The 10259-nt window shown below is 63.6% G+C and overlaps 1 protein-coding gene across 1 annotated transcript in view; it reads left to right on the top strand.

Moving 5' to 3' along the window:
* Positions 1-7018: 7018 nt before the first annotated feature.
* CBFA2T3 (CBFA2/RUNX1 partner transcriptional co-repressor 3) overlaps positions 7019-10259 on the top strand; it is a 29958-nt gene continuing 26717 nt past the window's right edge. The window contains exon 1 of the mRNA XM_074912865.1: positions 7019-7317. Within this exon, the coding sequence (XP_074768966.1) occupies positions 7248-7317 (70 nt within the window). The 5' untranslated portion in view covers positions 7019-7247. The remainder of the gene's footprint in view (positions 7318-10259) is intronic.

The raw sequence follows: 10259 nt of genomic DNA, 5'->3' as shown, positions 1-10259 counted from the left end.
CCCGCTCGGTGCCCGCGGGAGGATGCCGCGGGCAGCGAACCCTCGCCGCCCTGCCTGGCACTGTGCCACTGGCGTGTCCCCACCCCCCCACCGTGTCCCTGGGGCACAGGCGGGTGCTGCTCGGTGGGCAGGGAACCCCTCCAGCCCCCTCTGCCCAGAACAGCCCGTCCTCACACCTTACACACAGGAGAGCCACGTTCATTTTAGAAGGGAAAACAGTGCGTGGCTTAGTCCCCAAATACATATAAACCACAGCATTCATAGACCTTTTTGTTCTTTTTTTTATTGACCCGATAAAACACTGGCTAGGGTCTTGTCCTGTCTTTCCCCCAGTTCCAGGCCTGGCTTTCCCACGTACCACCCCGTGCAGCCCCGAGGGTGTGAGATGTCTCTCCCCCAACACCACCACCCCCTCCCATGCCACCAGCTTTGTTTTGCAGCGCCCAGGACCCCGCGATGTTTTTAGGGCAGGAGCTGGGAACTTCTCCCTGGTTCTTCAGGAGGCAACGGCCACGGCGCAGCTCCAGGGACAGCCTGGGGGATGCTGAGCACCCCCAGGGACGTGCAGGGGTGCTGGGTGCCCCAGGGACGTGCAGGAGGATACTGAGTGCCCCAGGGATGTACAAGGATGCCGAGCACCTCAGGGATTCTGGGTGCCTCAGGGATGCGGGGGGACGCCTGAGCACCTCAGGGATGTACAAGCATGCTGAGCACCCCAGGGATGTGCAGGGGTGCCGGGTGTCCTGGGGGTGCAGGGGAATACCTGAGCACCCTGGGGACATGCAGGGGTGTTGGGTGCTCCAATGATGCTGGGGGATGCCTGCGCATCCCAGGGATGTGCAGGGGTGTTGGGTGCTCCAGGGATACTGGGTGCCCTGGGGATGGAGAGAGATGCTTGAGCACCCTATGGATGCAGGGGTGCTGGGTCTCCTGGGGTTATGAAGGGAATACCTGAGTACCCCAGGGACATGCAGGGGTGTTGGGTGCCCCAGGGATGCAGGGCAATGCCTGAGCACCCCAGGGATGTGCAGGGGTGTTGGGTGCCCCAAGGGTCTACAAGGATTCTGGGCACCCCAGGGATGTGGAGGGATTCTGGGTGCCCCAGGGGTGCAGGGGGATGCCTGAGCCCCCCAGCGAGGTGCAGGGGGGCTGTGCTCATGTGCAGGCCGACAGTCTCCCACCCCAGGCATCCACCAGCCCTCACTCCCGGGTGACGCTCTGGGGACGGGGTGTGAGGCCCAGCGGGGTGCAGCGGGTCAGCGCTGCCGTCCCGGGACCCCGCAGGGAGGAGGGAGGGTCCGGTTGGGTGCGTCAGGGGAGCAGCCCCGTCAGGAGATGGATACGCAGATGGCAGCTCTCGCGGAGAGACGGGGACCGTAAATCCTCCCCATGGGTCCCATTATCATCTCTATCTGGTGAAAAAACTCTCATCCTGGATGTGTCTAATCCTAATCACTCCCTATAGCACAGGACCACTTCAGACGGGCCAGACGGACAGACGAGGCCTCCTCCTGCCCCGCATATCTGCACAGGCAGCCCGCGGCCGGGGGGGGGACACACAACAGGCCACCCCTTCGCTCCTAATCCCTCTGCGAAGCCTTCATTTAAAAGGGGATTTGCTGCTTATTCCCTCCGCGGGCTGTGCGATCATTACAGGGGTCAACATCTGATCTGGGAGAGCCTTGTTAAAAAATAATAACGGCACGTTAATTTGGGGGAAGGGAGGGGGAGACTGGGGGGGGCTGGGTAATGCACTGGCGAGTTTCCAAGCCTGAAAGCATCACTCGGGCTCATTGCCTGCAATGAAAAACTCAGGTCTCTGCAGCGGTGGCCAGTTGGGGCTGCTCACGGAGATGTCCACTGTGACCCTCCCAAAAGACCTCGGAGGTGGTGAAATTCATCCTGGGGGAGGGCAGGTGGGAAATCTCCCCCCCGCTCCAGGCATTTCCTTACTGGGGGCTGAGATCTGGGCACGGCACAGTCCCTCTCACCCCTGACAGCCTCCCTGCCTGCCCATTTAATTCAGCCCTCTCCTGCTTCCACATCCCTATTTATGGTGGGGACGGGCACGGGGCAGGACGGTTGTCACTTGGGGGGGGTCTCCCGCTGCCCGCCTGGCCCCAGGGGGTGCCTGAGGCTGCTGGGGCGGGGGGGGAAGGTGGATTAAATCCAGAAGGGAAAATATCCTGCAGCAGGTGCAGCTTGTGACAGGTCTGAACGGCTGCCAGCCGGCTCGGAAATCCCAAACACATCTGTGCTCATCAGTTGGACACCAGATGGGCCCCGGGTTAGTATTTTGGGCCGGGGTTAGCTTGGGTGGGGGGGGGTGCTGGGGCTAAGATGGGGGGGCTGCTTCAGCACCAGGATGTTCACACCCCGCCTGCATTCCCCCTTATACTTAGCCTGATATTTTTAGCCTGTTTTGCCAGCTGGAGGCCAGACTCCTCTTGGGGTGTGGGGCAGGTTGGGGCTACACCAGACACCCCAACAATCCCTGCCAGGCACTGCGGGTCCCTGAGCCCCAGCTCTGCCCCCCACTTCTCACCCCAGTTTCCCAGGAAAACCCATCTCCTCACTCCTCCGGGGTCCTGCGAGCATCCATCAGGCGAGAGCCGCAAACCCCACGTGCACTAAAGCCCTGCCTAAGTGCTAATTATTATTAACGCCCAATATTCTTAACCACAGCCACACATCGAATTCGCCAGCGGGTTAGGACCCTCCCAACCCTGAGAGCATCATCTCTCCATGGGGCTGGCACAGGGATGGTCCTCCATGGGGCTGGCACAGGGATGGCTGCATCCTCCCATGTCAGTGACTCCAAGCACTCCTGCATCCCGGCCCCGTGCACCCCGGCCCCGTGCACCCCACAGGACGAGAGCCCGAGCTCCCTGCCCGCTCCCTGTGGCAGCCCATGCAGCTCACCAGCCTCTTGGTTATTTTTAGGAGCATTTCGGTGGCTAAATCTGGCGCTGTGTGGGCTTGAGGCTTCCCAGTGGCGTGGCAGCTGCCGCCCCGTGCAGCGCTTTTGGGCTCCACGTCTCCCCATGTGAGCCAGGAGCATGGTGAGCGCACGTGGGACCAGGGTAGGGCCCCGCTGCAAGGACCACTGGCTGCACTGGGAGAGTTTCCCACCCCCACAGCAACAACCCCTGCCCGAGCGAGTGTGGGGCACGGGGTGGGTGACAGCAGGGCAGCACCAGCACCCCCAGCCCCATTTAACATCCTGATCCCGAGCAGCAGAAGTGAGGGACAAGCCCTGACCCCAAGCACAGGGATTAAGAGCCCATGAGGGTCCCTGATGGCTTTGCCCAGTCTAACCTACAAGCAGGGGGATGCCACCTCCTGCCTGTCCCTTCCCGCAGGGCTGGGGTGAACAGGGCACCTCTTCCCTCCCCATCTCGCCCTGAGCCCCATGACCCAGCCGAGCTGGGACCCCATGGCCACTCTGATAAGAGGAGGAAGGTGCCGAATGCAGAAACGTGTCTGAGGGAAGCAGAGCCAGCAGGGACTTGCATGCCCATGAGGAGGAGGAGGATGTGGCTTCCTCCAACCCTGCACCTGCCCAGCCAGGGCTGAACCAGAGGGACTGTGAGGGGCCCTTTCCTCCTACATCTCCCCACAATCCCACTGCCCCTGTGCATGTACAGACCCATCCTCATCCCCATCCTGTCCCCATCACCATCCTCATACCCATTCCCATCCTCATCCTCATCCCTCCCCATCCCCACCCTCATCCTTATTCTCATCCCATCTCTGTCCCCATCCCCATCCCATCCCATCCCGTCCCGTCCCATCCCATCCCCATCCCCACCCTGTCCCCGTCTCCACCCCTTGTCCCCCATCCCAAATCCCCGGCGGTGCCAGCACAGCCCTGGGGACACTCAGGGACACTCTGGGGCACAGAGCCCAACACCCCAGCTGGGCCCAGCTGCACATCCCCGCGGCTGCCGACGGCCGTTCTGCTCCTCTCACTCCCCCTCCCCTCTCTCTCCCTTTCTGAAAATTGATAATTAACCTTTTGTCCATGGGGCTGTTGTGTTTATTTGGTGCAGGCGGCTGCAGGGCGCTGATATGGAAATCGCAGCCGGCAGGCAGCTCCCCGTCCTCCCCGCAATCTGCAGCCTCCAACAGCCGTTGGGCAGAGATAAGCAGGTGCTTATTCAGAGCCCTGCAGCTGCCTGCGAGGGCAGCCCTACCTGATCACTCCAATCTCAGTGAAAAACTACTTGAGGTTAGGCTACCGTGATGGGGAGCGTCGATAGGGACCTCGCCAGACAGCTCCCCCGGCTCCGGCTTCGCCTCCGCCCGCGCCTCCTGCCTCCCTCTGCCCGCGTCCTCTCCGCTCCCTCCGTCTCCCTGCTCTGTCTTCCCTCTTATCTCCCTCTCCACATCCCTTTGATTTCTTTTTTTATTTCTTTTTTTTTTTTTTTTTTTTTGCCTTGAAGGATCCGTCTTTGTGTTTCATGTGAACTCTCAGCGGCTCCCTCAGCTCGGCCGCCGCTTTCCTTCCCATCCCTGGCTCCTGTCTTTGCTCCCACACCCACATTTCCCTGGGGTGAAAGAGCCAGATTTGAGCATCGGCGTAGAAAAACGCGTGCAGACAGCCAGGCCTGTGCCCGCACCCCCCAAGCCCAAAAGACAACGTCCGCTTTGGGAGGCCACGGTCTCTTTTTGGTTCCGGCAGCTGTTGGTGGTGTTTTGCTCACGGGTTATTGCTGCGGCTTCCTTTCACCTCGGGTTTCCCCCCCTCCACCCCCACCCAGCGTGGCCGCATCGCTCTCAGATGGAAAGGGGAAGGCAGTGGGGTGCTTCGGGCAGCGGGGTGTGGGGGCACGGGCCCGAGCGAGCACCCACCGGGGCATTCCCGAGCGCCGGGGAAACGTGCCGTGCCGAGCACGGGGCTGGCGGGTGCTGTGGTGGGGGCCCCGGCTGCCCCCCCCCGGGGTTTCTGTCTTCCTGCCACCCTCTTGCTCTGAGTGTGGGGGTGGTGGGAGCCCGTCCTGCTTCTCCTTTACTTGGGGGGGGGAAGTTTCTGCTCGGCAGCAAGCGTGAAGCTCTGACTCAGAGAGAAACTGGCTGGGAGCGCTGGCAGGCTCCCTGGAGGGTGGGTGGGAGGGGGTTCACCTGTGCCAGGGCAGACCCCGGGACCCCAGGGGTTCCCCCTATGCCGAGGCAGAACCCAGGACCTCAGGGGTTCTCCCCATACCGGGGCAGACCTTGAGACCCCAGGGGTTCCCCCCATGCCAAGGCAGACCCCAGGGGTTCCCCCCATGCTGAAGCAGACCCTGGGACCCCAGGGGTTCCCCTCACACCAGAGCAGACCCCAAGACCCCGGGAGTTCCCTCCATGCCAAGGCAGACCCCGGGACCCCAGGGGTTCCCCCCGGTGCCACTGATGCACGGCTCCTGCAGCTGCCCAGGCAGGTGCTGGCCCCTTTGCCCGCAGAGAAAACCCTCCCGCCACAGGTGACGTGGGGGACACAGGGCCGCAGCTGGGTGGGATTTTCCTGGCTGGCCCTGAAACCGGCTGGTTTTGACTCGCTGCCCTGGGACACTCCCCAGGAGCGGCCGCTGCTATTTAATCCCCCGTGCACTTTGTGTCTCTCGTTGCAGCCGAGCCTGACCCTCGCCACAGAGCGGCTTGGCAAACCCCCAAGCTGACGATGCCGAGCCCACCTGGGCCTACCAGAAATAAAAGGGGAAGAGGCGAGAGCGTGAAACACGGATGGAAACCCTCCTGCTCGGTGGGACAGGCAGCTGGGAGCCGTGACTGCCCTCCCCTCCCTGCAGCCACTCGCTGCTGAAACCTCTGCCAGCCCTCGGTCTGGTGGGGCACAGGCACCTCCAGGGGGGGTAGAATGGAGCTGGGACCCCCCAGCATATCAGGGATGCAGGATGTGGTCAGGATAGAAGTTTGGTGGGGGCAGCTGCAGCGTCCCCCCGACTCGAGTGCGTGCGCACACCGTCCCAGCTGGGCTGGGGCTGCGGTTTGTAACCGTGTGGCCCTTTCCCCCAGCACCCCGGGGTTTCCCCTCATCTCCCTGCAGCACCCTGGGCTGCACCCTGAGGGCAGAGCTGCTGCAAACCCTCCCGGTGACACCCCGCTTCACCCTGCAGCACAGCACCCCGACACCCCCCTGCTCTGGGACCCTCCCTCCCCACTTACACCCCACCATCCCTTTGCCGTCCCCTCAGTCCCGGGAGCTTCGGGCTAGGGGCACAAAGCAGGGAGCCCCGGGTACCATCTGCGGGAGCCCAGGTGGCCGCCGAGACACACCATCTGCTCAGCCACCTTCGGGGACCGTGCAGGCGCTGCTGTATTTTTAGGACACGTTTCCTCCCTCCCACCTGCAGCCCGGAGCCGCCTTTCGGTTTTCTAACAAGTTGTTTCTCTCGCTGGCGGCTGTCGGGGAGCCCAGGCTCCGGCGTGGAGCAGGGGCTGGTCTGGGGGTGCAGGGATGGACTGCAAAGGGGGGGGTTGTATGCTCGGGGGGGTTATCCCAAGCGCTGAGCGGGGCGATACCCGCAGCCGGGCTGATGCAGGGAGCGTGTCCGGCTCATGTACGGCGCTGGCGTTGCAGCTGCACTTCGGGAGGGCAGCAGGAGCCAGGGGACACCCCCGTCCCCGCGGCCATGGGGCCAGCAGGTTGCAGGGCTGCAGCGAGCGGGAGAAAACCCTCGGCGTGGCAGCGTGCTGGCTGTGCCGGGCCGCACGGAGCCTCCCGTGCATCCTGCCCAGCCGTGCCCGGCCGCGCCACGCCGGGCTGCAGCACGCTGCCTGCGCCGCCAGCCTGCGGCTGCCTGGCTGCAAGGTTACAGCTCGCCGTGCCACGCTGCATGGGGCCGGGGGCACCGCGCCGGCCCCTCGCCGTGAGGAAGTGAAGCCAGCGCGAAGGGGAAGTTGTTGGAAAGTCAGACCGGAATGGCTGATAGGGAAGGCAGAGCTGGGCTTGGTCGCAGATGGTTCCTGTTGGGGAAGGACACGGGTGCAGCTGCCCGGCCTCCCCCCACCCGCCGCATTATCACTGCCCGGCAGCTGCTCGCTGTCCCCCTCGCCATGGGACACGGCCCCGCTGCCACCTCGGCCCCAGCCGCCACATGAGCGGCCCCCGCGGCAGGGCAGGACACCCGCCGGTGCTCAGCATCTCCCTCCCCGGCGCGGCTCCTGCACCGACACGCGGGAGCGGGCCGGCGGTGCCGGTCCCTGCAAGGCTCGCGGCACCGGGGTGCTGACACCCCCTTCCCGGGATGCCTGGGGGACCCCCCAAACTGGACGGCCACCCCTCCTGGGCCAGGGCAACGGGCAGGACGGGCGAAGGTAAGGCCGAGGCAGTGGCGGGAGGAAGGCGGTGGGTGGCCGTGGCCGTGCCGTGGGCCGTGCCGCGGCGCAGGTGACTCGCCCCAATGTCAAGCGCAGCCTTGGGCGGCCAGGTGCTCCCCGAGGGTGACACGCAGCCATCGGCACATCCCCATGGGGACCCGCCAGCGGGAGCGAGGAGCCAGGGCACGGCCCAGCCCGGGGCACCACCGCAGGGACCCATTCGGAGCCTTGCTCAGCAATCAACCTTTCCATAATGAGTAATCAGCCACGATTATCTTTTATTTACAAGGTTTCAATCCTCTGTTTACTGGGTGGTTTTGTTCATTCCTGGGTCAGCAGCTCACGTGCTCGCTCCCCAGCCGTGGCCAGCTCCTGCGTGCCGCCGGTTTGTGCCACTAGGGTCAGGATCTGGCGCTCCAGGTGCTGTGTTTTATTTGCAGCATCAAGGCTCCACGGGGCCAGAGCATCCCCCCGACACGGGCACCGGGCGAGGGGCACCCCTCAGCCTGGCCTTGGGGCTGCGGCAGCTCTGGGGGGGCTCAGGGGGTTCCTGCTGGGCCCGTGCCTGGCGCGGGCAGGAAAGCGGCTGCCGGCTGAGTCACCGGCATTTGTTTGCCCGGAGTGAACAATACTGGCCCTCTGCCTTGCTTCCCCTCGCACCCCCCTGTGCTCGCTGGCACCCACAGCCCCCTGCCCCCCTGCCTGGTCCTGGCACCCACCCGCAGCTTGGGGATGTGGCGCCGATGGGCTCGAGGACAGGGTTTGGGTGCACCCTGGGTGCTGCACCCCTCGTGCCATGCCGGTTGGCTGTGGCTGGGACATGCACCGAGGTCCCTGTCCCCAGACCTGTCACCCGCAACGGTCGGTGGGTGCATCCTGGGCGAGGGGCACCCAGCAATAAGGTGCCAGGGACCAGGTGGCTGCGGCGTTGCCGCAGCGGCTCGGCGGGCGCCGCTGACCGGAAGGCTGCAGCGAGATTGCTGCGGGCTCACCGAGCTGCCGGTTAGGAGCTTGGCACGAGAAATGTTTATTTTGTTGGTCGAATATCTCTGCAAACTTCCTGATTTCCTTGTGGCCGGTGAGGCAGCGATAGGGCTGGCGAGGCCGTTGCCTGCCCCACGCTCTGGCTTCGGCGCGGAGAGCTGTTATCTCCGATGCGCAGCGGGCAGGGAAGAGGTGGAGAAAGGGAAATGAAATACAACAGAGGTGGCACATTTTTTGCTCTTGATAACAAGCCCCGCTTTTAGCCTGGGAACTTGGAAACGATGCAGGTGGCCAGAGACAGCCACAACGTCCCCCGCTGCCACGGCGCATCTGGACCTTGTAACGAATCCCAGAGCTCCCCGCCGCCAGGCTGCGCGTGCCCCCGGCACGGCACGAACCGGCACCGACCTCCACGCTGCCAGAGCCCGGTGCCGGGGCATTTTGATCCCGGGGAGTTTCTGAAATCAGCTGAAATCAGCTCCAGGGCTGAGCCATGTGCCGGAGCGAAGGCTGGCTGCGCTGCATCGCCTCCCGCTAGCCCCGATTGATTTTTGCAGGGATGTGAGATGTTGGAAGTGCAATGCGAGCTAATTAAATTCCCATCATTAAAGAGCCCTGCTCAGGCACTTGCAGCCTGTGGGATGGGGAGGGCTGGCAAGCAGCTGGGTGCCCTCAGTTTGGGGGGGAGAAGGGGAGTGTGAACCCACTGCTAACCCCACCGGTGCTGCCCATGGGGGGTGCTGCCAGCGTCTCCGTGCACCCCAAATCACCAGAGGCAGGGCAGCACGTGGCCGTTTCTGCTCTGCAATTAAAACGCTTCCCAGAGTCTTGGTGGCAAAGAAAAGCTGGAAACGTGGCCCCCAGGAGCCCTCAAACCTTAAAGCACCCAGAGGAACGGTGCCACATCCCCAAGTCTCCCGGTGTTTAAGCCAAGCCGGTGATTTTTCTGAGCCGAGGGCGCAGGGCGAGCGGGGATGATAAGCAGCAGGGGCCGGTTTCCCTTAGAATGCCACGACGCAGGAACGAATCTGTCAGCCAGGAAAACAGGATTTTTTTTTTTTTCTTTTAATGGAAGATGCACTTTTTTTTTTTTCTTTTCTTTATGGAAGTTGTGGGAAAGCCACAAAGCCTCTGCATCTGCTTCCCTGCAGCGATGGCTGGAGGGGCTGCTCCTTCCCACCCTTGGCCAAGGAAGCGAGGGGCTGGGGTGGCTGTGGGGTGGGTGACCCCGAGTCCGGGGACCCCCCAAGAGGGAAGCCAGGCACAAACGAACCCCCTTTCTTCGGAAAGGCTGGTGAGAGATACTTCCTGCTGAGCAGATGTCACTGCGGCGGATGCAGCTGCGGCGGGCGATAGCCGGCGAGCGGGCGAGCCGTCTTCCCTGGCCGCTGGCTCCCCACCAGCCCCTTATCTCCCCCGCGCATTCCCTGATGAATTAATGCACAGGGAAAGTCAGCGCCAGCCCGGGCCCCTGCTCCAAGCAAAATGCCAAGGGAAGAAGGCTGGAGGGGTCCAGCCTGGCTCCCAGCGCTCACTCAGGCCTGGATTTAGGAGCTGAGATTCAGGCTCCCACGGCCGTACACAAAAACAGGGCAATGGGCCCACCCGGGGTCACACTGAACCTCCCAGCCCAGCAGCTCCTCACCCCGAGCACAGTGTCCCCGTAGGGATTCTCCGGGCAAAGGGGTCCCCATGGAAAATGGGGACCCCGGCACCTGCGGTGGGTTTTGCTTCGCTGCCTCGCTCTGTCCCCACGCTCTGCTTGGCGCTGAGCCGCGCAGGCACCACTGGCACGGCCAGTGCAGGCCACGGAGAGGCCAGCGGGGATGCTCTGCTCCCCAAACGGGAGCGGATAGACATTGTGAAACCCAGACGGACAGACAGACCCGCTGGGGGTGACACAGGAAACCTGTAGCACGCCAGGGACCGAGCACCGCCACGGCTCGGTGCTTTCA

The sequence above is a fragment of the Athene noctua genome, chromosome 9 (assembly GCF_965140245.1).
Source record: "Athene noctua chromosome 9, bAthNoc1.hap1.1, whole genome shotgun sequence".
Classification (NCBI taxonomy): Eukaryota; Metazoa; Chordata; class Aves; order Strigiformes; family Strigidae; genus Athene; species Athene noctua.
This window is presented reverse-complemented; position numbering and strand designations above follow the sequence as displayed.